The following is a 26134-nucleotide window of genomic DNA, read 5'->3' on the forward strand; positions in this document are numbered from 1 at the left end:
CTCCAGCTGCTGATATCGGATTTGATCTGATATTGATCCTGACAACAACACGCAGTCTCAGCCAGGCGGAAGACAATACCAACGACCGCTTAAGCCAGTCACCGAACACACCTTAATACCGACTTGAGCGCATTCTCCCTCTGTTTGGGAAGCCTTCGTGGAATCCTTTTCAGGCACCTTTGCTCACGATTTCACCCCGCCTTTCTGTCAACCATGTCGAACCTCTTTTCTGGCATGTGAGTATATATTCTTATTCTTCATCAGTATCATCTCAATTTGTCTTTGCTCGTCATTGGATCTTCATTGTCAGCGTCGCTTCTGTGTGGCCTGTCTCCGGATTCTGCCACTGTTCTTGTCATGTCTTTATCATAAATCCTAAAAGAGCCGCCACCTCTTGTAGAGGTAAAATACCTATATCCACCAGCCACGACCCTCTACTCCTATGCGAGTGCAACATTGCATGCAAATTCTTCATTTCGGATACACTCGAACCTGGAGTCAACACCCTTGCGCACTCCTTGTCGCAGTGCAGGACAACTACCGAGAGACTGAAGGCCAACTGTACACAATCAGACTCTCACCATGTGGTCCTCTAGTACACTAGTACTTCGTCCAAGACATGGCCCAAAGGTTCATGAGCTGGAAACATTCATTGCTTTGAGCCTCTGAAGACGTTGCTTTAGGATTCTTTACGAGAAACTGGCCACTCTTATAAAAAACCCTCGTCATAATGGGCATTCTCTGGTAGTGCCTATTGGACATGATGGATAGTTCCTCACTCATATATCGTCATCATCCTTACCTACTCACCTACTATACCTTTCCTATCATCATTCCTCTCCCTTGCAAGGGCGCCACGCATGGCGCTTTTCTGCGGCTGCCATGGGCGGACCTGCCAGTGTTTCAACCATGTGTGCCATTTCAAGCATAGTGTGCTGTCACATCCATGGATAGGTGCTCTCCTACCTACTACCTCAGGTACCTTAACTTACCTGCACCTTGTTGCTGACTTGAAGTGACCTTTTTATTCCTTCCTCAACTCGGTCCTATTGCGATAGCATCCATCTCATTACCTATTTACATTTGCTGACATAACATCACCAGTAACGCTCGATTCCGAGGTGGCTCAGCTAAGCCTTCTTCTGGCCCTCAAAAGAGCCCAACTGGTTCTACTGCCAGTCAGCCTCCCCCGCCTGAGCTGCCTACCCAAGGGAGCCAGTCTTCCTCAGCTAGTCTAGCTCCCAAGGTCCCCCCTTTGCCTAACTCTCCTTCACTCGCCCAGACCATTGGCATGGATGACTCCAGCGGCGTCATGAGCGGTGACGAACTAATCTCTTCCTATCATCTTCCTCGACCTCTCCCTCTGTGGCTCAATGCCCAATATGCTAAGCACATAGTAAAGGGTAATTTCATGACACTGAGTGCTCGACCCAAGACGGTCGAGCAAGGCGAGTGGATTGCACACCAGGGTAAGAATGAAACTATGATATCACAACGGGTCCTAACGCTGTTCAGTTGTTGAGCATTACCGCAACCTGTGGAATTTTGTTAGAGTTATCCACGAGAAGGAGGATGATGGTACATCCATCTGCAATTCTACCAGCTGCCCACGCATGTCTGCTGGAGCGTGAGTTATCAGCACTCTTTGCCAGACCATACAGTCACTTACTCTTGCTAGTAACCACTCCTTTACTTGGCTCAACCGTAACAGGGAGCCTGTTGAGCTTCCCGCCTATGAGTACATGACTCTTATGCAGCGATGGATTTCTGGTAAAATCGACGACACCAACATCTTCCCAACTGATGCTTCTGGTGTCTCGTACGCCCACAACCCCTCTATCACCACCACACCTTTGTCCCAACTCTCGAACCCTGGCGAGCCCGAGTACATCGGAAAGCGATCGGGCTTCCCTGATAAGTTCGTCGATATCTGCCAGATGATTTTCCGACAAATGTTCCGAGTCTATGCTCATCTCTACTGGGCTCATTTCACCGAGCCATTTTACCATCTCAACCTGGAGAAGCAGCTCAACAGTTGTTTCTCACACTTTATCCTGACGGCTACGGCTCTGGATATGCTCAAGCCCGCTGAGCTGGAGCCCATGCAGCCTCTGATCGATCTTTGGGCCGCCAATGGAACTTTCCCTCCCGAGTCCAAGGCATATGAGTATGCCAACATCCGCGCCGGCGAGCGCCTTCTGCAGCTTTCCAATGTCCCCCAATAAGCGTGGACTAGTACCGGTGTAGCGTAACACGAAAGGCGGAGAAGATGGGGTATTGATCCTGTGGATCGACTCCCATATACACAACCTGGAGGGCCTGTATCCAACCTGGAGTCGGAATGTTGATAAACCAGGCCGCTTAAATGGGACCGCACGATAAAGCATATACTTGCAGTTGTAAAAGAGCTGCAGACTGGAGTTCGGGAGCCACGACTTGGAGCTTCGAGGGAGCTTGACTATTAAGGGGGCACGGCAGGTGGTAGACATGCGAAGTAGGAACCTTGACCTATCGATGTGAGGCTTGTTTCTAGGTCCCCAAACACAAATAGATTCCGAAAACTGAAGCAACATAGTGTAGAAAATCACGAACGTGACCCATCCTGTCAACTCATAGATTCCTGCTATCAGATTAATCGATTCATACCCGGGCTAACCGATATCTCGTCCCGTCATGCCTTTCAGTCATTCTTCGATCCCTTATTGCACTGCGCGCTTACCTCGCTGATTTTGTATTCCACAATGACTGGCCGATCTTCCTCGATAACGAACCTTCCCGAGCCAACATACAACTTGTCCTGCAGAAGTTTCAACCCAGGAGCATCAGTCTCGAACCTAATCTGCACAACTGACATCGTCAGTGTCAAGTCCAGAGTTGTCCCACAACAGCTGAAAACAATGTGGGTAGGATGGTGGCTCAACGTCAGGTCGACAACCATGTCATAGAACCCGGTGACTCACATGCGTTTCCAAAGCCAGTCGTCGTGGCATTCGTATCTCCTCGAATCACTTTCCCCTCATCTCCCGCCATGTTGACGACTCCATTGTAGCTAAAACGCAACAGGGAGCCAGAAGTATCACGCGCAACACTTGTTACTTCAAGCTTGACCCATTGGCCATCAGGATCACGCCGAATAAAGTCGCCGCCCTGGATGAACGTCGCCTCTAGAGGAAGCTCATATCCCGGCTCAGAGACGAGAGTACCCGCCTTGGGAACAAAGGGGATGTTGAGGAGGTTAGAGGTGATGACTAGAGGATCATTTATGGCGATCTATCATCCAAAGAATTAGTGATTAGTGATACGTGAATCTATGCTGAATGGGAGTAAATCGCTGGGTAGAGAAACACGGTGTTGGTAGGGTTTGAAGGCACAGGCTTTGTGCTGGAGACAAATCCACAGTGATATATACAAGAGGCGAAGAAAACTACAGTCCCAACATACTTGAGCTGTGAAGGCAGGAATGAGTATAGGGAAGTTCGTCAACTTCATATCGAAAGATGTTCGACTGAATGCCGAGTCTCATTCTTTTTCTAAAAAGACGAAGAACGAGCCAAGAAGCTGCTAATAGGCTTTTCTATCTCACTGCTTCGGATCTAGTCTTGAAGATATGAATGGGCGCAGATGCATACGACTTAGTGTGTTGAGAAAACGCATCCCTGTCTCGTATTATAACTGCATTCTCCGAGACCACAACAGAGGAGTTTGCACGCAACGGCGATACACTGGGCGAATCGTGTGCGAGCATCAACATCTGAACCATGACGCACACTGTGCTATCGTTGCCCTTGTGATAGGAGCATCTACCGAAGCGGATTTGCTACTCAATTACGAGATCTCTTGTTGTGTGACTGATGGACACACCTGGTATGGGCGCTTACAAGAGGCGACGATTTCGAGTGACGCAGGCCGTCCCAGATTGTGGAGGTCCTCTGAGGGACAAAGGCACAGAGATCTGATGATAGGAGTATATATATGAACTGGAGCTATTTTCTTACAAGGCAGAGATAGATAAACCCGGTCTCAATAGTGTAGTATCAGAACCTATCGTCAATGACAAAGCACGAGGCCCCATGGTATCAATAGCTAACCGTGAGAACGAAACTGAGGACATGGCGTAGAATACCCGCTGACGATTTGGCTGACGATATGGCTGACGATATGGCTGACGATAATTTGAAAAGCCACCAACAAGGGTGATGTGTGTCCAAGGCACCAGTTACCAGTGTAACGATGTTCACGACACAATGACACCGCGAGCCCATTTATTAGGTACGGCCAGGCTGCTTTCCCAATGCACTCACCAGAACCTAGCGTCAGATAGGTTCAACTAAGGACTAAACTGTCGATGTGATTCTGGTTCATGATCGCGATGTGGTGCTGTGTTTGTGCATGGGATATCTACACCAGAAGTTCTCGATGCCGCGGGCCTGAATGCATCTCCGACAACTTCCCTTGGTTATATGTACCACCAGCTTCGTATGGAAAGAAAAGATCGGGATGTAGATATTATCCGTCAGTTATGCTAGACACGGAGTATTGCCAAGTCTAATAGTGTATCTGAGGTCCTGGTGGCGCAGCCCGTTTATGCATTCTGGGACCGATATCCTTTTCGCCCGGATAACTCCGATGCTGCCCATTAATTCCCGTGATTGCGCATTCTAGACTGCATGGTCATAGGATAAGATACTGTCGTAGAGAGCTGTTGGATATTGGAACTGTCATCCTTCAACTCGTCTAGGCCTGCTACCTGGGTACCCCCGCTTCCTTCTGTCAAAACCTTGTAGGCCCAGCCTTTTGTCTAAGCCACTTGTTTCAGAAACATACCCGCTCATGAGATCAAGTGGCTGACAGGTCCCTTCTCAGCTGTCAGGGTCGTGTCCGGGATGCAGCAAAAAGCACCAGGTTTCTCTCTACCATATTCACTGCTGGTCGTTCTCTGGATAGGAAAAAGAAACGATTGTCCCTTTCGTATCTGGAGCCAAGGTCAAATACACTCAAGCTCAAGTCCTAGTATTTCTTTGTCTTCATGCACTTGACGATGCTCAAGGTATCAGATCTTGGTTAGTTGACCCGGCAGAATGTCCGGCGTGATGTTCGTGATGCTACCCAGAAGGCACGGCTATCAAGTGCTCTTGATGGTACTTGAATAACTCCTGAGAGAGATGGTGATCTACTGGCCGACCCCAGTGTCAGACACTAAAAGTACCTAGTTAACACTTGCTATACAAGATGTGTGACTTTATCTAAAACAGCAAAGTAGATGATCTCATGGACCGTAGTTTTACAATCTTAGCTTCCATGCTTGACTGATACATACTGCCGTGTTCGAGAAGTAAGGTTCCATGGATAGCTTGGAGACCAGTTGCTATCAGTGCCTTCACTTCAGAGTATTCGGTATGTTGATATGCACATGATACCCCAGCTTCGCAAAATACACTTGATTGGGGTCCAAATTGCACTTGCAAAACAAGACTAGTCCATATAAAGACAACTATGTCTGTTTCGTCCTCCAGAAGGGAACGTGAGATTCCTTGTTCCAAGATGTTGTGAGCGTCATCGCAGCTTGTCGGCTGCGACATACCTGTCCCACGTTAACATTTCTGGGTTACCAAGTTGCATTGTCGGCGAATCTTGATCCTGGAATACCGCATGTGCCAACTTTTAATCCCTTAGTGAGATTATGGTGTAGACAATTTCATCATGCTGATGTCCGTGAGTGTTTCAGATATCGAATACTAAGGCGCGGGGGTTATAGACACAGGGCACCTCTGTCTCCTGGATTCCCAGCCGCAGCCTCGTGATATGACATGATACTCGTTGAGGCTGACGCTGTCAAGAGCCTGGAATCCTTGCGAAGAAGCAGCAAAATCCAGAACGGTGGATCGTTCTGCTGGAAATCTCTTCACATACGATGAACGTGGGCCCAAAACTCGGACAGGGATCCAGACCGCATTTTCGGGAGATACCCTACGCCACTTGATAACTTGAAGAGAGGTAACCAGTCAGTGTTCTAAGCTCTTCTCCTACGAGCTAGTGGAATTCTCTGAGTGCGCAAAGTGACTCAGGCCGTAGTAAAGTTATCAGCGCAACTGGGCCACTCTCGGTCAGAATGAGCCCTGAATGATGGGTGATAGGTGAAGGTGAAATGGAGGGAGACACAAAGAACAACGCGATATCAAAGATGAGAGTCTAGCACTAGCAAGACCTGCACTGTTGTTCCTGTTCTAGAAAGAGTGTCATGCGGAAAGGCTGCGTCACGAATAGTACCCAGAATATCTCCCGGTTGTCCTTCATACCAGATACAGAACGAATATGATACAGTATTGGAATCAATATTGCGTTAGATCAGGGGAACTGAAAAGCATGTGCCTCTGAAACCGAAATGGCTGAATTAGAGAGGTTCTGCGTTGTCGTGGGGGCTAGAGTGAGTGCCCGAAAATCGCATCCTCTCTTCGAGTCATAATGGCGGTATCCCTATGCTCACCAATGGGATATGCTGAGGTAGTTGGGCAAAGACTCTGGGCGGCCCTCATATCGGATTCACATCGGCATTGGTGGGCAATACCGTTGATGCTGCGATGAGGAGACCATTCAGAGTCGTAGCAGGCCCTGTCTCATTGAACCCGTTTGTCTCAAAAGGTGATGAGGCTCTCGAGATGACCAAAACGTACATTTCTGTAGCCATGCATGGGTTTCAAAGTTCTGAATCGTCAAGGATACGCTGCATAGCCCACTTGGGTTATGGATGACCAGAACTGGCTAAACTGCATGCACGAAGCGCAGGCCTGATAACCTGGCCAAGCTGTTTAGGAATGGAGCAGGCCGAGCAGGTCTGCCTTCTGGGCGAATGAAGCCCCAAAACCGCTCGCCCTATTTAAATGATTGGATGTCGTGACAGATTGGGCAGTTTTGAAAAGCGCTGGCTGTTTACCCAACTTGACCCTCCCGGAAAAAGATCCGGAGATCCATGGTAGCAGCAAAGATGCTCGCACACTTGCCAATTGAACCAAGTGATAAGATTGTAATACTTGGACAAGCAGATGGGAATCTAAATGCTTCATCGGCATAGAACACAAGCGTGTGTTCATGATGCAACCATCGAGATTCAGAAAGCATTCCAGATAAATAGTCTTTCATTCTGGATCCAGTGTCTGATGTGATATTTTCCGTTACGCGAGAAGGGTCCTCGGATTTGAAGCATGGACCCAGATGCATACCAAGCACGAGGTGTTTGGACCATAGATCAGTCGAAGCCATGACGCTACTCCGTAGACCATCTGGTATCTGTCAAAGAGCAAGTCAGCAGGGTATAGAAAAGTAAGGTGCCTAACATTTTCCTGGTCGGCTAGGGAGAGGACGCGCACGCGTAACACACCGACAAAACAAAGTGCTCAAAAGAGAAGCACCATGAGCGGCCCATTATGCAACCGCGAAGCACAGTGGATCCATGAGATCAGGCGTATGAGCCTAGTGGTTAGAATTAGGGTCGTAGAGGGCGTGCAGTAGGAGCGCGTGGGAGCTGAGTCGCAGCCGTCTTCCCCAGCCACCCACAGTGACGGAAGCATCGAAGTCTCAGTGCATGATCAAGAGAGGCAACATCTCTTGGCTGATGAGCTATTGGAGATTCCGCAGGTGAATCGGACGACAACAGAGGCTTGAGACGTGATATCGATGGGTTCTTGCAGTCAAGAACGGGATTTGTGTGGGATGGTTCGCAAACGGCGGCACTCGTTGGGACTTTACTTGTAAGTTCCGAGAATGGTGTCTCAAAGGCCAGAATACCTTATCTGATAGAAACCTCTTGCCTGGGGCATCTATTATTCAGAGCCGACCCGTAGCTCGGCTCGGTTTCTTCTTCATTGGAAAATCGTCTTTTTACCGCGTTTTGCTACTTCCGCTTGTCGAGAATAACTAGGGATCAATCGGAATGGTTTCCCTGGAAATCGTCAATTTCCAGAGAATGGACAAACACGCGCCAGGATGAAGCCAGTTGAGATATCCATTGTGAGGCGACTCCATTATGCCATGGCGTGTAGTTTTCCACAATTTTGGGACGGCTCAGTGTTCCTCGCTAGAACTAAAAAAGAATAGCAGTCCCTGAAAACTACCTAGATAGGTAGAAGACGCGGTGTCGGACGCGCTGCTCACGTTTCATATTGTGTTGTCTCCTCTAGTTGTTGCCATGTGAAATGAAGACTATCGCGAGCTATTCGTCGAAGACAAACAAGCCATGGGCAGCTGCCCATGGCCTTCCAATCCCATCAGCCATCGGGACTTGGGAGGGTACGTCAACACGTTCTTACCCCACGACCCAGCAGACTGGTCAATAGGAAGGCAGCCATTAGTGTTAGTGGCTCTCGGCTGATGCAGAAATAAAGCCCAATGCTCTGAGCACTAGCGTCCGTTTTGGTGCCCAACGTCTTGGAATTTTCCCATTGTTAGGTTTGCTGGGCTTTTGTAAACAACCTAAGTGGCCGGGCCGGCCCAGCAGCGCCCGAAGCTAGACCCAATGAGACATTTTGGAGTCGAACTTAGAAGTCGACGCTCCTAATGAGAGGCTATAATGTCGCAGGTCTGAGTAAGAGTTTCTTACCGTCTTGAAGTACAGTACCATGCTCCCTTGCTAGAGGTGCCGATATCAGCCTGGGGGATATCAAATTTAGCACATGGCTTCCCGCCATTAGACCCAGTCCTATCCGCTGCCTGTCTACAGGGCTGGGATCGCTTTACTTACTGGTACTGACTCCCTGGCATAATGGCATAATGGTCTCTTTGCTTTTTCCTTCAGCGGTTCGAAAGCATGTTCTCTGTCTTCCGTCATTGCTTATCGTCGCTTCCGGCAGTACCTAAACATATTCCCCCATGTTTCTTAATCCTTGTAAGATCATAGTCAGCCTTCAGCCGACACCACTCGGGTTTAGCTGCTACTGGCTCTCAAGAAGCGTGGGGTTACTGGGATAGTTGCAAGGTTTCCAGTCTATCCGTAGACATTTTAAGAACAAGAAGATCACAAATCGTGCATAGAAAAGCCCGAGACGATGGCCTCATCACTCGCGAGAATCGCTCACGACTTGAATTGGTAGCGGCCCAAGGGGGAACAAGGCCAAGGCTGGTGTACTGTATGTTACAGAACAGAGCAGCGGTCAAGTGACGACGGCCCATTTCTGGAGCTAACAGCAACATACGCCGCTGCTAATTGTTCACACGGGCTCCATGGCTGACAAGTAAGAACGAATAGCATTCACGGTAATCCTCCTCTTGGGCCAGGCTTGGATGACACATGAGAAAAATCCCCTGCCTGGTGTGCTAAACTAAGCTCATTTTGTACTGAGAAACGGGAAGTCGGTTCACATCTGGAGATCTGATTGACATTGTGGTGTAGCTGTCACAATCTCTCGCCTCTGCGGAGTTCTGTCCTCCATTCCCATACTGTTACGTATCGTTGGTTTCCACCGCAACGACAATTGATAATGGAGTCGTTGTTACAGATTTGGCTGGGCACATTGAAACCCATCACCGCTACTATGACTGATAGCCGAAGGCGGTGATGTCGAGGTTGGCAATGGAAGAGATCCGATGAGGGAAGAAACATCGGCATCGCCAGTTCAGTCTTGGTAGGTATCGCGGCCTGGCCCCGTCTCTTCTGGTCTTCTGGCTCTTGCCGTTGAAAGCTTCTTCAGCCTGGTTGGACACCAAGTTTGCCTGGCCGATTGAGGCCCCCCAACCCTGACTTGCGCCTCCACACGCAGATAGATCGTCTGCTACGCTGATTCTTATTCCCATATCATATTGGATACGGCTCAGCCGGCTAAATCGATGAGACGCGTGCTGCTCAGGAAGCTCATTCACTGGCTCATTCGATAATTAATTCATACAGTTTCTCTCTCTGGTTGATCTGATTTCTCGTTCCTCATCACCGTGGTCATGCCCCGGTAAAGCGCTTATGAGATCTGTTAGCCAAGGGAGCTATCATTCGAGCAGATCATTGAATCTAGACATCTCCAACTGTGCCGAGGAAGACGGGCCAATACAGGGCCCCGGTCTCCGGTGGGTCACGACCATCCATGATCCTCCGTCTCGCAGAGGTGCCCTGCCAAACTCATGTTCTGCCATGACCGCGTTGCTACAACTCTGGCATCGCTGGCGTGGTCTAAAACGCGAATGGATGCTTGAGTGTCTGCTCCACAAGAGTAATTGCCGGCTACTTGCCCCGTCCAAGTACATAATCGAAGATTGTCCTCGCTTTGATCCCAAAGTAGAAGTCTGTTTTCTTCATACAAACCCAGTAACTCATCATCTCTACTCATCGTCCTATCTTGTTTATCAGGATTTGCAGACTACATCAAGGTCTCAATTGCACCATCCACCACACAAGGCTTTATAGTGCACACTTCGCACATATTACCTCAAAAACGGCACCATCAAAGTCAACCCTGGACATCACCAGCACCACACAACGCCTAGCCCACACCATCCTAAAGCCTTGGGACATATTTTTGCGCCGGTCTCTCGCTGTTGTAAGTGCTCCTTATTTGATCATTGTCTATTGCGCCGTCCTAGGCTTCTGCACTGCATTATTATACTGCACTGCAGATGCCGAGAGTGTCCAGTCGCGCCGTTGATTTCCTGTTCCCTTCTGGCTTGTCATTGTTGGTTGTATTCTAGTGAATCGGCCATTACATGCGCTTGTTGCCATTCCCGTCCTTTCCCGTCCTCGCCGTTCGGTTGTCCGGCGTCCCGCACATTATTATCCCATCTATCGCCAGCCTCTTTTTCACTTCCTTATACCCTGAATTCTTCGTATATTCTTCCCGTTTTCCTATCTTGGTACATACCGGGATTCCAAATTTAGTTTATCACTTTATCCCTGGAGGCCGATTTCGAGCCACTTGTGCACAAACAATACTCTACGGGAGAAAGCTTCGCCTTTATTTTTTGCTACGCCTTCGCTTCAGCGTTGCGAGAGAAAAGACAAGAGCTTGCAAGCCCGTCTCAATCATTATCACCCGTTCCTTTCAATTTAGTATCTTGGCCACAAACTGGAGTACCAAAGTAAGTACTCGAGAGGTACGAGCCATCCCTCCGATTCTCCCGCCGAACACTGAGTCACATTCTCTGTACCCTTTTCGCATCGGCCTGGCCTGAGGTGGCCTGGCACTTAACCCCACCCAAGCACGCTCCGGAGGGTCGGGCTTTCTGGCTTCCTTCCAGGTTCTCAAAGCCCACCTCACCTCACCTTACACGCCCCTGCCCTGTCCTGTCCTGTCCTGTCCTGCCATTCCTTCCTCTCCAACAAGTGAGGTGAGCTGCTGGGTGCTGTGTGGGTGAAAACTTGGCAGGCCGCCAAAAATACACACCCGTACCCGTTTCGTCCTTCACCGCTGCCCACACTACGGTTCGGCCTTGCCCACCAAACATTGTTTGAGTCTCCCGCGCGCAAAGAAAAAAATGATGATACCTTACCTTGGGTGCTCCAGTACTTTATTATTTCGCGCCCCTCCCCCAAATCCCAACCTCTTTTCGCTTCCCTCTGTGCCTCTGTGCTCTTCACCTCGATATTGATATTGATTCCGAATCTGGGTCTCCTTCTTCAGATTCCACCCTTCCCTTCTTGGCTCCTACCTATTTTCTCTTTGCAGCCTTGCTTACTTCTTCCACTGTTTCGTTTCGTTCAAACTTCCCCGCCCTGTTCTCTTACATATACACACACAAAACCTCACTTAACACACACTCTCTCACTCAATCTCACATCACTACAATGACTTCAACATTTCAAATGCAACAACCCTTTTATCGTCCAGCCTCTCTAACCGTGGATACACAACACGCACAGAAGTACTTCGAAGACGAAGACAACAGTGTATTAGACGACAACATTCTTGAACACAACACTATCGATTCGGGCTTGGAACTATCGCCCCCCATGGCTGACAGTCGTCGAGAATCCTTTGCTGTCGGCCCTCCTCTCTTCTCGCCAAAACAAGAGGACTGGCAATCCGTCGAAATGCAGTCTGTTTCCTCCAACAACCCTTTCTTTGACCAGCATAGCAACAACCCTTTTATGCGCCCTGATCACACTCAAAACAATGGCTTCGCTGCCACTGCCAACTGGTTCGGAAACACCTCCGGCACTTGCACTCCTCTGAATCCCTTCGATGGTGTTCCTGCTGAATATGACGCCAACGCCTCTCTCTTCCACCGACCCATGGCAGGCCCAACACCATTCACAAACCCTGGGAACATGTTCCCGTCACTTCCCGTCGGCTCCCAGTCTATCCCCACATCTCCCCAGAAAGAGTGGATGACCCCTCAGCAGCCCATTAACAAGAACAAAATGCGCCCTAGCAGCCCCGGTCTCCGCTCTCACAACGAGATGCGCCGCGGCGACGGTATTCGGAAGAAGAATGCTCGCTTTGATATTCCAGCAGAGCGAAACCTCAGCAACATCGACCATCTTATTTCTCAGTCCACCGACGAACAAGAGATCAAGGAGCTCAAGCAGCAGAAGCGATTGCTCCGTAACCGACAAGCAGCGTAAGTCCCGTTACACTAAATAAACATGAAGAGGTTGTCATTCCAAGGTTTGATGCTAATTATTGCCAGCCTTGACTCGAGACAACGCAAGAAGCAGCATACTGAGCGTCTAGAGGATGAGAAGAAGCAATATACCGCTCTCATGACTGACATGGAGGAAGAGCTGAAGATGCTTCATGCTAGGGTTGAACAACTTGCCCTCGAAAAGCAGGAATGCATCAAGTTCATCGAGACCCAGAGGCTGGACAAAGAAGAGATGATCCGTGTTCACACCAATGAGACTGGCGAACTGAGGAAGAAGATCAGCGTTCTCACCGACCATGTTCAGCGACTCGATAGCGCCGTTCCCGCCACCGGAGACAACGGCTTTTCGAACGGCTTCGATGCCATGGACGCCATGGACGGTTTGGGCATGCCTGGTGCATGGGATGCTTCGAACTTCCTTCATGATTATCCAGAGCCTGAAGTCAAGCAGGAGATGGCTATTGTTCCCACCAAGAAGAACGACAACCCCTTCGTCGAGAGCGAGAAGCCTGCCGCCCAGGGTGGCCTCCTCTTCATGCTCTTCCTCGTTGGCGCCTTCGTCCTCTCGAGCCGCTCGACCCCTGCTATTCCTCGCGTTTCTGAGGATGTCAGGGCTGCCTCGGCCACCATTCTCGATAATGTTCTCAAGGACGCTGGTGTCAACTCTCAGTCGGCCAGTCTGCAGGCTGCCCCTCAACCATCCGGCACTGCTAATTGGGGTAATGCCATCTCCATGAATGATATGGCGATGGATGGCGTTGCACCTTCGATGCTTGGTGAGCTTGGTGACCAGCTGACTCAGCCGACTCAGGAGCAGACCAACGAGCAGATCTTCTCTCTATCAGCTGCTCAGTATAATGGTGTCAACTCCCAAGACTTCCTCCAGAACGCTCCTGAGAGATCCTCACCCAGTCAAGGTCGCCGGAATCTAGCCGAAGCACTTGCGACGATGCGAATTCCAAACAAACAAAACGATGCAGCCGAAGTGTACACGCGCTCCCTTCTGTGGGATCAGATTCCCAACGATGTTGTGCGAAATTTCGCGAAAATGGTGTCAGAATGCAACAGCGCGCAAAATGAGCAGCAATGCAACGAATTAAGGACATGAACGAAGACACGAATCAAGAATATAAAAAAAGTCACGATGACGATTTCACGCCTTAGCCTCGATCGGCTTTGAAACACCTGTTCTCATTTTCCTCTATTTCCTTTTTCTTTTGTCACTTATTTTATAAGTCGGCTATTTTCCTTCCTCTTCATGGGGGATGAGCTGCCATATACTCGATGTCGCTCTCGCGCACTCCAGACATGTTGCTCACGCACCCAAATGGATGGTTTCTTGTCTTCCTTTTGTCGTTTCTTGTGGATTTCCTATTTTGGGGTCTTTCTGATTTCCTATGGATCGAGCAAGCGAGCGTGCATTGATTTGTTTTTTTGAGTGATTTCCCCAGCGTGGCATCGGTTTTCCTCTCTCGAAATTGGATACCTCTCTTTTGGTAACGGCGAACGGGATGTGGTCGATGTGGACGGATGTGAGCCAGATTGGGTGTGGACATTTGCGGCGAAACAGCAGCCAACAGGAAGTAGCAGGCAGACTCTATGAGGGCCCAGTCCATGGAGAGTCTTGATACTATCGCGGTGCATGGAAAGGACTTGGAGGCTAAGGATATGGATGGAGATGGAAATTGGCATACGTCTGAAGACGACAATGACTGAAATGGTCTATGATGACGATGATATGAGCTCGTCGATGATCCATTTACTTGTTTGTTTGGAATTAGTTCGATTCATTGAAACAACCTCCGGTTCCAGGCGATCCGGTCAGTTGTACAATATTTTATGGCATGGATAATTATCTGGAATTACATAGTTTTCACGCGGCGAGCATCAAACAAAGAATATCCATCTCAACAGTTGCATTCAGTATTCGTGACGATCATGATGCCGATGTTACCTCGTGAACAGTTATGTCATATCATCGGGTATCTGCTCAGGCAGACTTTTATACACTTTGGACGGACCAGGTCCCAAAAGAGGAAGAGGGGCGGGTGTTAGTTTCGAAACAAGAATTGATAAAAGATAGCAGGTGAGACATATGCTAGACCGGTCGATAATAGGCTGGAAGACGTAAGTGGTGGGTGTCAGCGCGAGAGGGTGGTTTGTCTTAGACAATGTCTTGCCAATGCGCGGCGCTGGGGCGGCACGGGATGCGCACATCAGCTAGATGAGCATGTATGTACTGTAGGTATATACAGTATTGACGAGTTGACTTGATTTGGCGCGCAAATGAAAATAGCAATCGAGTCTCCTAAGGAGAGGCTAGTTAGGTGGTAGGCCTCATGTTTATGCTGATAGTCTAAACACATATATCGATCGATCACCGGTTCTGCGCCACTATGGCTTTGCTCTTTGGTATGGGGAATCCTTGAAGTTGCTGCACTCGTCTAGAAGCTGCCGGGCGTGGCTACATTGCATGGCATTGCATTGCAGGGCGTTGAGCTGAAGGGATAGCTTTAGCTGGGAGTTGATTGATTGTTTTCTTCTTTCCTCGACGCAAGGAACAAACGGGCTTGTCAGAAAACAAACCTATCACTGGCCACGCATGAGATAAAAATGCGATGGTCTAAAGAGCCCGAGGAGACGAATGAACCAAGTTCAAACGCCGAGATTTCAACCACTAATTACAGCAGCGATATAGTGTTTTTCGAATTCATTCACTCTTGTTAAGCTCCCTTCTCAATGTGACAAAGATGAGTTCACTTTGATCCCATAACAGGGCCGCTATAGCGATGAACCGTGACAGCCTCCGTGCACCCCTCGTCATGTATGTAGGCCTAGACCAGGCCGCGTCAACAGGCCGCATGACTAAGATGTCCAATAATAACAATATGATGTCTCTTTAGGCCATCGACGTTGGGCATCAATAATAAACGCCTTGTGGGATTGGTAGGGTTTTGTCACGAGGTCCAAAATGAGAGAAGAGGGAAAATCCGTCGCGAGATGGCGGCGGTGGACGATGTACGGCTGCTACACTACACCAATGGTCTTCAACCTAGCCATATGTACGTAGTAGAGAACCACTCAGATACCGGTTTGCGATATGTACAACAAGACTCAAGGTGGAAACACCCTGTACTCTATCTATATACTTAAGAATAGTAAGATATCGAGACACAAGCACACACAAACCCCCACAGTCATATCCACCCAACCGTATCTGGCAAGTATACATATAGGTATGCCGATGTGAGCAAGACACCCCTAATAAATCAGTCACATCAATACGGGATAAAGGTTGGTTGGTTATCCAAAAGTGCGAATCAGAACCATGTGGTTGACTGTCCCATCGACTTTTCCTCCTCCTCCTTGATTGACTTATACGGCATATACGTCGCGGAGATGCACCTCTCGGTCACAGTGGCACATGGCTACAGTTGCACTACTTGCGGTTGCCCTCGCCCGGAGGGTCGTACTTCTCCTTCCAGATCCTAATGCAAGATGTTTGAATCAGCGGTTGTCCATCGAATCGTATGATGCATGATGGGGGATCAAGACCAATCGATAGAACGCCCTCCGTTGCACCAGGGCCTATTGGCTTCCGGGCAAGGCGGAGTCGACGAGAGCCTATCGAAATACAGATCGCCACAACAACAACACTGGAGGACGATGTGCAGAGGGAGGTCCTGGCTGTGGACTTACCAAGAGTTCCCTAGTGTCTTATTACCAGCCTTCTCAGCCAGTCGATAATACCGAGCTGCCGCGAACTGTGCAGGATATCAGCCTCATGCGACGATTCAAGCATCATTAAACGTATAGAAAAGGCCATAGCCGATGGGAGATTCTGGCAGAATGAGTTGGGCAGTGAGTTGGTTTGGGTGCCAGTATCTCGACGAATCAAGCGACCCAGGCTCACCGAGAACATCTCTGCAGCCATGGCTTCGATACGGCTCATGTATTGTGCAGAGTGTTCTTGAACATGCCAGACAGATAGTCATGAGTAAATGGCTTATGGTGTAACATACCTTGTCTTTCTTACACCCGAAGCCTTCGACGTAGCACCAGGCAATCTCGTTCATGGCATCTATCAATTAGTGTCAGACCTTGTTCTCAGCTCGTGTATGTACGACATACCAGTATCTCCTAGATTCGCCGCGGTCTCATAATACTGCATTGAAGTCAATGGTCAGCAATCGATGTCGCTCCCACAAGAGTCGGAGTCAACGGACCTGCTTGGCGGCGTAGGCATCCTTTTCGATACCCCAACCATGTCTGAAGCAGTTGGCCAGCTCGAAAATGGCGAGAACAAGCTCTCCCTTTGCAGCTCCACCCTTCTTCATGCCCGCCTGGAGAGCCATCTGCTCAATTGATGCAGAATTGGAGGCTGCAGCTGAAAGATACTTGACAGCACCCTCCGGGTCTGGAGCGCAACCCCATCCGTGTCTGTACAGCACGAGCCATGTTAGCGTTCGAGACATGCAAATAAACTCATCTCGATAGATCACCAAGACAAGGTTGGTACAAGGTTTCGGGTACCGCTCGACGTAAGTATCAAGGTTTGGAGTCTCAACCGTCTCCAGAGCTTCAAACTCTATCAAGCTTTACCTCGAGTGCTCCACCCGAGACATTGATATTCTAACCCGGTGTTCTCACCTTAAAGCAAGGCCGTACAACACTTGGCTGAGCGGGTTGTTGGCGCCTTGAGGATCAGCCAGCCGTCCAAACATGCGCGTTGACAACTCTAGTTTCCCCTCTTCGTGTAGGCGAATGGCTTCTTGAATATCCTGATCAATTTGCTGCGACGAAACAGCACGCTCTTCGCCTCTACTGCTGTCCGAGGGCGTGCCTGGCCTGCTGTTGCTCCTGGCGCGGTTATTCTGACCCGCCAGCATAGTCGCGCGCTTCTCCCACTGCGCCTCATCTGATGTGACAATGTCGGGCAGGTTCTCGGGGACGTTCTCGGACGAGGGAGGTGCCCGGCTCAGGTGCAGTCGCTGAGACAGACGTCGGGCGCCGCTCTCTTTCTTTGTCTGGCTCGACTCTGAAGCAGAGCGTGACCGACCGGATCGGAAGACATCGAGGGATCGCCGGGACTTGTCTTTTTCTTTGGGTTCTTGGACTGCGAGATGTAGATTGTCGACAGACTTCATCGAGGGCGGGTAGATGCGCTCTTGGGTTGAGGTGTCGGAGCGGATGATGGTAAATTCGGGGGCTGCCAGATGATCGACAGTGCCTTTCTCAGGCGGTTGGCCCGTGGAGAGATCGTCCTTCTTCTTAAGAATGTCGCGTATGCCCATTTTCGCTAATGGTAATGGTACTGGCAATATGGACTTGGGAGGAGGTTTGCAGGGTTGTAATCAGCAATTATATTGATGACAGCCCGGAGGCGGAAGGGCCCGTTCACGAAGGATCTACACAGCGATTCGCGAAGCAAACAGCCCAATCGAGAACGAGACGGCGGGATCAACGAAATAAGCTAAAGATCAGGTTGATATCGTCGAGTGAGAATGGCATGTTTATTAAGTTGCTGGCGCTTTACTCATTCCTTCAGAGTACCGCAAACAGACAGGCACGAGTAAAAGGCACAGACAGATGCATGGATTGAGGCTGAGTTGAGGCTTTGCGATTTCTTGTGCCAGAACTGCCATTGAACACGATGTGACTGGTGTTCGTAGATCTCTGGTCTGCCTACCTAGGTACTGACTGTAAGCGCCAACAAAGATCAGCAACCCCTGGTTCGTTTCAAACTTGAAAGAATACCCGAAGCCAACAAAAGTCCAAGGCAACTGTTACTAATATTAGGTTAGTAGGTAGGTTCCTTGAAGCTAACAATGCCCCTCATCCTTGATGACATACAGCACAATGCCACCTTGCTGCCCGCCTCCAAGGTACGGTACCTAACCTATCAGACTACTAAGTTACTATTAACCTACTAGAGTAATCATCCATGGCATAAATCATCCAAGACAGCTATAGCAAGAAGATTATCCAGGATCTTCATTCAGCCCATTTTACAGTATTCATCTAGGTAATCACTAACACTGCCTCATGGTCGCACATAGTAACAAAATCTTTCATTCAATACATATCTACTATCTTCGGCATTGTTTTGAACACAGATGTGTTCATCTCAATAACCGCATGCTTTTGCTCATCTTTTGCTTCTTTTCCTTTGTTTCATGATATGCTGGTGGCACTTGATAGCCAAAACCTTTACATGCGCCGATAAGTCATGGGTATCTTGAAATCATTTACCAGAATCCAGTCCCAGTCTCCAGACGCCAAGAAAGAACAACAAGTTCATATCCGAGGTTGCCTGCTTCTACTTGCTGAGAACAGACGTGATGAATTGATCTAGATTGATAGGAAGTCCTTGTGTTCTTCAAAATCGGAAAGGTCCGAGTCTGCATCAATGAACTCGGCAACTTCATCTGAATCAACATCGTCGGAATCAGCAGCTTCGTCATCACTTGAAATGTCTCCAAGAGGCTCGCCAGCGGCATTGGTTTTGTTTCGAAGGACGCTTGCCCTCTCACGGTGTGGGAGCTTACATCCCTTGACCTTACAGCGGCCGGTATTGCTAAAGTCAGGGCACTCAAAAACGTGCCGGTCAGTACACTCTGCTCCTTTCTCGCAGTACCCGTTGAAACCAAAATTGCGACAAACTGGGGCGGCTGGGGACGCTTTAGAGTGAGTATAGGGACAGTCAGCCTTGGCACAGTGGCCTTTGGCAAAATGCAAACAGTTGGGGGTGCGCTCAGGAGTCATGTCATGGGAGAGGTCACAAGACTCGCCGTTGACACATTGCCCATCTTTCAGTACATCTTTACAGAGTGCCACTTTGTTCGGGTCGTGGATGTAGCGGCACCGAGGGCCTTTGGTGCATGAACCTATGTGCAAAGTACTCGTCAGTTTCGCCCCATGGCCACTGGGCCGGCTTAGGTAAAGGAGATGCGAAGCACTCCAGCCTGGGGATGAGAAATTACCAGTCGTTGAGAAGATTTTACAGAGCTGATTTATCTTCTTGACCGTGCCGGTTCGCCTTAACCTTGTCAGCAAATTCGTCTCATTGAAAGGAACTGCGTACCGCTGGTCATTAACGAATCTGTTCGCAACGAGGTTTCCTGTCTTTGTTCGGTAAAACTTAACTCCAGCAACAGTGGTGAACTTTGGAGTTCGCAAGGAGGAGTTGAGGGCACCTGCAGCGGGTAAGGCACAAGCGCTAGAGTCACACCGAAGTTTGCACGCACCAGGAATCTTGACAAGCTTCTTGCCACCGTCTATGACGCGGAATTGAACACCTTCGATGGTGAGCACATTGCGGTCTGCGGGGTTAGTCTGCGCGCTCGAAGCGGTAGCTTGATGCTTCAGAAACTCGTCAAACATAGCCTTCTCGCGCTGCCGGCGTCCACTGATCTTTCTCTGGCGCGTTTCTTCGATGGCCTTGGCGCGATTCTGGGTTTCTTTCTCGTAAACGTTGGCGTTAATAAGTTGACGGTGGCGATCGGTTCTGGAAACCCAACCAGGGGGTGTTTCAGCACCACTACTGGCAGACCGAGAAGCAGCTGAGTTGTCGCCATTCAAGTGAAGGGTCCGGTGGTGGTGCGCCGTGGGGTGGCGGCCAATTCTATTATGACGAGCTGGGTACGGTGAGCTCGCATGTCGATAGGAGTTTTCTAGGCATATCAGTAGTGATCTCTCCTCATGGCAAGGTTCCGCATACGACGATGATGAGCAGGATGATGGCTTGGAGATCCCCGAGAGCCCGCTTGTTGATTCTTATGTCGGTTGATCTGGCCTAGGATTTATCAGCAAATTGAAATTGTCATGATGCGCGAGGGGCACAAACCCGCAACTTGACTGATACGAGCCAGAAGTTCTCGTTCTTCTTCTGACATATTGTTAATGGCTTTATGCGACGGGATTGGCTGTGCCTTTGTGAAGAGAGCAGTGGTGTTTAGGGATAAAATTAGTAGTGTTTGGGATTATTGCAGGTTGTAGTGGAGGTAAATAACAGCGAAGACGTCGAGCAGTGGGAGACGGGCGGCAGGATGCATCATCAAAGAAACAGTCTTAGTCATCCTCACCCCGAAGCATCATTGGTTGGCTGCTTTCGCATCTTCAACGCCCTCACAAGGCTGAGCTTTGTTGTCAATCACCTTTCAACTTCCTCAGAATCTATTTACACAAGGCTTAATCAAACAATCTTTTCGAGGCTGGGACGCGTCGCGACCGACATACTATCTTCATCGTCTTTTCTGTGGATCTATATCCCACGCATAAACTACACAAACATTCTCATCCGATCGCGACTCGACCGCATACCATGGCATCAACATGGGATCTCTTGGATCCTGAGGAAGAGGCTGAGCTTCACAAGACTCGCCTCCTCAATGTGGAGGAGAAGCCTTTCAAGCGTCTCACCAAACGAATCAATACCATTTCACAACTCTTACTGCCATTTGATCCTGCCATAAATGGAGCCAATACGTCTGAAGATATCAGATCCAAACTCAAGCAGCTCAAGGAGGACATGAACCTTGATTTCGATGCTTTTGGCAGCAGTATCACGCGCATGCAATTCCTCCACAACGCAAATTCCCAAGAACGTGAGCGCTACAGAGTCGACCAAGATCGTATCCTCGCCGATTGCCAATCGGTACGACAAAACAATATCCAACTTCGAGAGCAGCTCGAGTCCGCACAAGCCACCCTCGCACAGCGCAAACAATTCGACGAGCTAGCGGAAAAAATCACATCGAACCGTCTTCTTCGACCACGGGAAGACCAAATCACCAACCTTGCTAAACTCGAGGAAGAGTGTCGAGAGCTAGAGCGAGAGAGTGAAACCTACAGCGAAACTTGGAGGGAACGTCGAGAACAGTTTAACAGAATCATGGAAGAAGGGATGCTCTTGCGGCGACAGATCAGAGATGAAAAGGAGGAGGTCGATCGTCGAGAGGGTATGAATGAGGATGCAGAGGATGATGCCGAGGTGGACAAGGTCGGCCAGACACCCAGAAACGAACCGAGCGGTAACGCGACACCTCATCCCGACCTGGATAGCCAGATGAAGGCAGATGGGGGCGCAGGAACACCAAACCCAGAAGCTCTCAATGGAGGAACAACGCCAATGAGGGATACGCCAGGCCCAGACACGCTTAAGCCACCTTCTGGTCATAATGAGTCGCAAAGCCGGGGAGATAGCCAGGCTCCCAGTCGGGACGTTTCGCCTATGCCACCACACGACGAGCGCAAGGCAGAATCGGGAGAGGATGTTGACATGGAGGAGTCTGAGTTCAGTCGAACCCATGACGACGGAGGAATGACACCCCAGGTGACAGTTGAGCTACCTGAAAGTAATGATGACAAGATGGAAGTAGACAATTAGGGCTTTCCACTCGGCTGTTTGTACTATCGATTATATCCCAAGATACCCTCATAAATGAAGGTCCAGAAGCGTTTCCCTTTGTTTTTTTAAGTGTCTTCTAAGTGGTATCGTAAAGTGTCCTCCCTTGGTTCTGTTTTATGATTCTATTAAGCATCGACCTGGGTAGCTTTGGCTTTTACCAACGCCTCTTTGGCCTGCACCACCTGGTCCTCCGGAGCGTTCAGCTCTTCGCTCACAGCGAGTTGCTCCTCCAGCTTCTCAACAGCGACAGCGATCTTCTGTCGTAGGGGTTCGAATACGGCCTTTGTCTGCTCAAGGGCAGTTTGCTAGGTCTTGTTAGATCGCCTTTCTTGGCCGAATACCAAGGTGATGTTTCAGACTGACCTGCTGTTTAAGCATGAATGAGGCATTCTCGTCATCGTTTGCACCGCTATCAATCTTCTCCTTCAGAGCTTTGACCTTGGCTTCCTCCTGCTCAACCTCTTTGTGGTATGAAGCCTCCTCTTTGAGGAGTCGGTTGACAGAGCCTGTAGCGATGGCGAGTTGGGAAGGCGGCGGCATGGTGGATTGGTTCGGGATGACTCAACAATCGACTAGATGTTTGGCGAGTTGCGGTGTTTTTATGTACCAGCCTGGTTCCTAGGCAATGAGAAAGGGGGCTTTTGTTTATTTGGGTGCCTGCTCGGTGTCTGATGCCTGGAAAACAAATGGAGAAGCAAGTGAGATCATGTTGGACGTACGTGGGGTTTAACTAAATGGCGGGGCTCCTCGCATTGACTTTCTACGCGCTTGACCGCGTTGAACAGCTGTGAAAGTACTTCACTGTGGCATCACCGAGGTGCTGCGAACATCTTTAAAGGTCGAGATACAAGCGACCGTTCTTTACTACTTAACTCAGCTACTAATGTAATATTCGACAGAACTCATTCATCAGAGAAACTGCTGCACATCCACCTCTGCCGTTTTCCCAAAGAGCTACGATCAATCCATCCAAGTACCGCAAGCCGTGGTATCTCCCGAAACGCCGACAACACCATCTGGGCGGCCCCTGAGTGACTGCCCTAGAATGCTGGAATTCAATAGTTTATATAACCTGACACACGCCGCCCATCCAAGTTTTCGTTATGATGCAATAAGCAAAACCAACCGACCTGCCAGATTATGCTGAAACAGCTACTGCGGTTGATGCAACTGCAGCACGCTCGGGCTCGTTCGGGGCGTCATTGTCTTGAGACATCTCACCGCCAGCTTCTCTTTCTGCCCAAGCTCCCCAGAGTCCACGCTTCGCCCTTATCCGGATGTCATCTCCTAGACCAGGACCCTGCTCGACCTTGATAGCATCCTTGGTCGCGAGAACCAGACACTCGAAGAACATTTTGGTGGCATCAGCCTTGGTGGTCTGTTGTCTAGGACAGAGGTTCTGGAGGAGAACTGCTCTCTGAGTTCGCTTGCTGGGGCTGTCAGCAGCATCGTCACCAAATCGCTCTCGCAATTGGTGCACGACATGTTTCGTGACTTGAGAAACAGGACCGCTCTCAGCAGGATGGACCAGGGCAACAGTCGTATCTTCAAAGCCAGGCATCATGGTTCCTGCATCCTCGTCCTCCATCTCATCGTCGGCGATGATTTCATGGCGACTCTCCTCTGGGGGGATACTCATTTCACCGAAAGCGCCCTCGAAACCAAGTCCAGTGTCTGAACCGACATCGAGCATACGTGGTGACTTGGAAGCGCCGTGGTCACTTTCGACGTCAGCAATGCCACTGTCACGCTTGCGCTTGAGCTCGTTCATGCCACGAGCAGTGTCTAGTGTGAGCATATTGCGAAGCTCAGGAGCCCAGGCCGAGCTCCGGCCTTCCCCCATGATTGAAGACACAAATCCTCCGCTCTTTTGCATATCCATCAAAGCCAGAAGAAAGGGATCACGGGGAAGGAACCCGCCCTCCCTTATGATATTGTCACGGTTGGCTTGCTGTTGCTTTATGTGGTTACTTGAGAGAGCGATTTCTTCATCAGGTGTGAGTATCTTCTGTTTCTTGGCACGCTGTGCTGGTCGTCGAACAATTTGGTCTTCCTCGTGATCGGGTTCATAAAGGTCTGTCATCTGGAATCTCGAGTGATCCTGTTCTAGCTGTGCAACCCGGTCTTCGTCGATGTCAGAAAGCGGCGACTCTGAAATTCGAGGAGGAGGGTAAGCCGCGATATCATGTACTTGGGAGACATCGTCAGGGTTGAAGTCGAGTGCCATCGGTTCGAGGTCCTCGCCGTCATGAATCTGAACGCGCTCGTCGGGCAGATCTAAAGTCATCGCTCGATCGTCGTCCTTTTGGGGAAAATCAAGCTCTGAATCATCAACCTCTGGACCAGCCGTTGTGCGATCCTCCCTTCGGCCACCTTCGGGCTCAAGACCTGTCCCTTCAAGGCCAAGATCATCAAGACCGAAATCCAATTCCAGATCAATATTCCCCATCGGTGCAATCATGTCATCTTCCATCCCCATGCCGTCGTTAAGAAACTGGCTGTTATCGTAATCTTCCTGAAGGTTGATGTCACGCTGACTAGCGCGTCCTTTGCGGCCAATTGGAGCAGCAGTCACATCCTCCACTTGAGACAAAAGCCAGTTCGCGTCTGGTGGAGGAGGTAGTTCGAAATTATCGTATGGGGTGATTCTGTCAGGAAGGGTCAGGGCCTCCCGGTTGGGGATTTGTAGGTTGACGGCCATGTCGTTGTTGCCCGAAGACCGAAATGCCTTGAAAGGGTTAGTGTGCTCAGTCATGCAACGCGTCATGAGAAGGGCTTACCATTTTTATCTTCATCATAGCTTCATTGCAATCATCCAAAAGATAACGCGTCTTTCTTTGGTAGATTCGAACCACACCCAAAAGCAGCTGACTACTTAGTCGCAAGGCCATCGGCGCCTGGGTAGGCATGATGATGGCATCCACACTATCTTTAACATTGGATTGGAGAATGTGATTTTTTGATAGCTTGCGCTCGAGGTTGGCAGAGAGCCAGACGCGGGCGAGCGGCCCGCTCTTGTTGAGCAAAGTCTCTGAGTAGAACATGATGCACTCGCGTAATTACGTGGTATGAGGGTGAGAATAGGCAATTACGCACACGAGATAAGAAAAGAAAAAGGTTGAATTCCAATGTTGAGGGGTTCTTTCAGGTACAGGTGGTAGTGATGGTTGGTGGGAGAACAGGAACGAGTTGATGAACACCAAGACTGGGGGCGCGTCGGGTAAACAAGTTCCTGCTGGACGGATAGCTCTACGCGCAAAAGCAACGTCGCGCGTACCCCAAAAGCACGAGGCAGTGCGAAAAGGTCGCGGAATATAATGAGAATGTTATAGCGACCAAAATTCTGGCGATAGCGACGGTGTCGGGAGTGCAGTAAAGTGACAAGGCGTGTGCGCGGGCGGGATTATCGCGACGTAAGGCAGTCAAGGTATTTTATCAGAAGGGAAAATGGGACCTGGACCTTGAAGAGGGGGGATGCTCTGGTCGTTGTCCAACGGTAAATGGCGTGGCTGGGGGCATCTCAGGCCTGTGGGTGGCAGGAGCAGGCACCTATTGCGGTATACGGGGAAATGTTTATCCGAAGAACGGTGCGTTCTAATTGGTCAGACATGATCATCGGCTAGCAAGGTCTCCCAACCAACACTGCCAAAATTTGTGGATGATGGCTCATGTAACTGGAGTGCTTGGATCCGTCGGCTTTTCTGAAACTGAGGTCATCACCTCATCTGAGGCAACCCTTGGCCCTAAGGTCCTTTAGAATGATGATAGTTGCAGTAAGTCTGTGATGGCCTTCTTGCTTTTCGAAGACAAGAGCGTTGAACATGAGAAATCGATTGTCTCTACCAATTATCACAGGATCACTTATATCGATGTCATAGGTCCTATAGGTAGATGCCTGTTCATTCTGTACTCCGTACTTGATCAATTATTAACTATCCATGCAATATTTAGACCTAGTGAACCCAAACTTCCGGTATTGACTGGCTTTTTTAAGCAGTTTTCCCAACCCAAATAGTCCGTCATGTGGCTTAAACCTGCAGCAAAAGCGTCATTGGCCTGGCATTGCGAAGCTGGGCGGGAATCATCTAACGTTACCACAATTACAGAACCAATCTTGACTCCCGTCGTTCCCTAACCTAGCCTGTTTTCGTCTTTCAGGTGATGCTA

The 26134-nt window shown here is 49.6% G+C and overlaps 8 protein-coding genes across 8 annotated transcripts; 3 read left to right on the forward strand and 5 right to left on the reverse strand.

Annotated features, from left to right (window-relative positions):
* Positions 1 to 882: 882 nt before the first annotated feature.
* Positions 883 to 2225, forward strand: FTJAE_10359 (maintenance of ploidy mob2; the record flags this gene model as incomplete). Its single annotated transcript, XM_037343192.1, has 4 exons — positions 883 to 911; positions 1105 to 1469; positions 1516 to 1627; positions 1679 to 2225. 4 exons carry the CDS (start codon positions 883 to 885, stop codon positions 2223 to 2225), a joined length of 1053 nt encoding a protein of 350 aa, XP_037202621.1.
* Positions 2226 to 2922: 697 nt separating this feature from the next.
* FTJAE_10360 (uncharacterized protein) lies at positions 2923 to 3489 on the reverse strand (the record flags this gene model as incomplete). The annotated part of the gene is made up of 2 exons (XM_037343194.1): positions 2923 to 3270; positions 3442 to 3489. The coding sequence occupies 2 exons, from the start codon at positions 3487 to 3489 to the stop codon at positions 2923 to 2925; spliced, it is 396 nt and encodes a 131-aa protein (XP_037202622.1).
* Positions 3490 to 11758: 8269 nt separating this feature from the next.
* On the forward strand, positions 11759 to 13666 carry FTJAE_10361 (bzip transcription factor; the record flags this gene model as incomplete). The annotated part of the gene is made up of 2 exons (XM_037343195.1): positions 11759 to 12534; positions 12604 to 13666. The coding sequence occupies 2 exons, from the start codon at positions 11759 to 11761 to the stop codon at positions 13664 to 13666; spliced, it is 1839 nt and encodes a 612-aa protein (XP_037202623.1).
* Positions 13667 to 15997: 2331 nt separating this feature from the next.
* FTJAE_10362 (DSF2) lies at positions 15998 to 17852 on the reverse strand (the record flags this gene model as incomplete). Its single annotated transcript, XM_037343196.1, has 6 exons — positions 15998 to 16214; positions 16258 to 16322; positions 16581 to 16639; positions 16690 to 16723; positions 16785 to 16998; positions 17209 to 17852. 6 exons carry the CDS (start codon positions 17850 to 17852, stop codon positions 15998 to 16000), a joined length of 1233 nt encoding a protein of 410 aa, XP_037202624.1.
* A 1057-nt stretch (positions 17853 to 18909) lies between these two features.
* On the reverse strand, positions 18910 to 20453 carry FTJAE_10363 (uncharacterized protein; the record flags this gene model as incomplete). The annotated part of the gene is made up of 5 exons (XM_037343197.1): positions 18910 to 19597; positions 19643 to 19754; positions 19806 to 20231; positions 20279 to 20353; positions 20405 to 20453. The coding sequence occupies 5 exons, from the start codon at positions 20451 to 20453 to the stop codon at positions 18910 to 18912; spliced, it is 1350 nt and encodes a 449-aa protein (XP_037202625.1).
* A 428-nt stretch (positions 20454 to 20881) lies between these two features.
* Positions 20882 to 21946, forward strand: FTJAE_10364 (tho complex subunit 7 mft1p; the record flags this gene model as incomplete). The annotated part of the gene is made up of 1 exon (XM_037343198.1): positions 20882 to 21946. The coding sequence occupies one exon, from the start codon at positions 20882 to 20884 to the stop codon at positions 21944 to 21946; it is 1065 nt and encodes a 354-aa protein (XP_037202626.1).
* A 146-nt stretch (positions 21947 to 22092) lies between these two features.
* Positions 22093 to 22507, reverse strand: FTJAE_10365 (beta-tubulin binding protein; the record flags this gene model as incomplete). Its single annotated transcript, XM_037343199.1, has 2 exons — positions 22093 to 22272; positions 22331 to 22507. 2 exons carry the CDS (start codon positions 22505 to 22507, stop codon positions 22093 to 22095), a joined length of 357 nt encoding a protein of 118 aa, XP_037202627.1.
* A 598-nt stretch (positions 22508 to 23105) lies between these two features.
* On the reverse strand, positions 23106 to 25011 carry FTJAE_10366 (cohesin complex subunit SCC1; the record flags this gene model as incomplete). The annotated part of the gene is made up of 2 exons (XM_037343200.1): positions 23106 to 24695; positions 24748 to 25011. 2 exons carry the CDS (start codon positions 25009 to 25011, stop codon positions 23106 to 23108), a joined length of 1854 nt encoding a protein of 617 aa, XP_037202628.1.
* Between the last annotated feature and the right edge of the window lie 1123 nt (positions 25012 to 26134).

This window comes from Fusarium tjaetaba (genome assembly GCF_013396195.1).
Source record: "Fusarium tjaetaba strain NRRL 66243 chromosome Unknown NRRL66243_c0000239, whole genome shotgun sequence".
NCBI classification, from domain to species: domain Eukaryota; kingdom Fungi; phylum Ascomycota; class Sordariomycetes; order Hypocreales; family Nectriaceae; genus Fusarium; species Fusarium tjaetaba.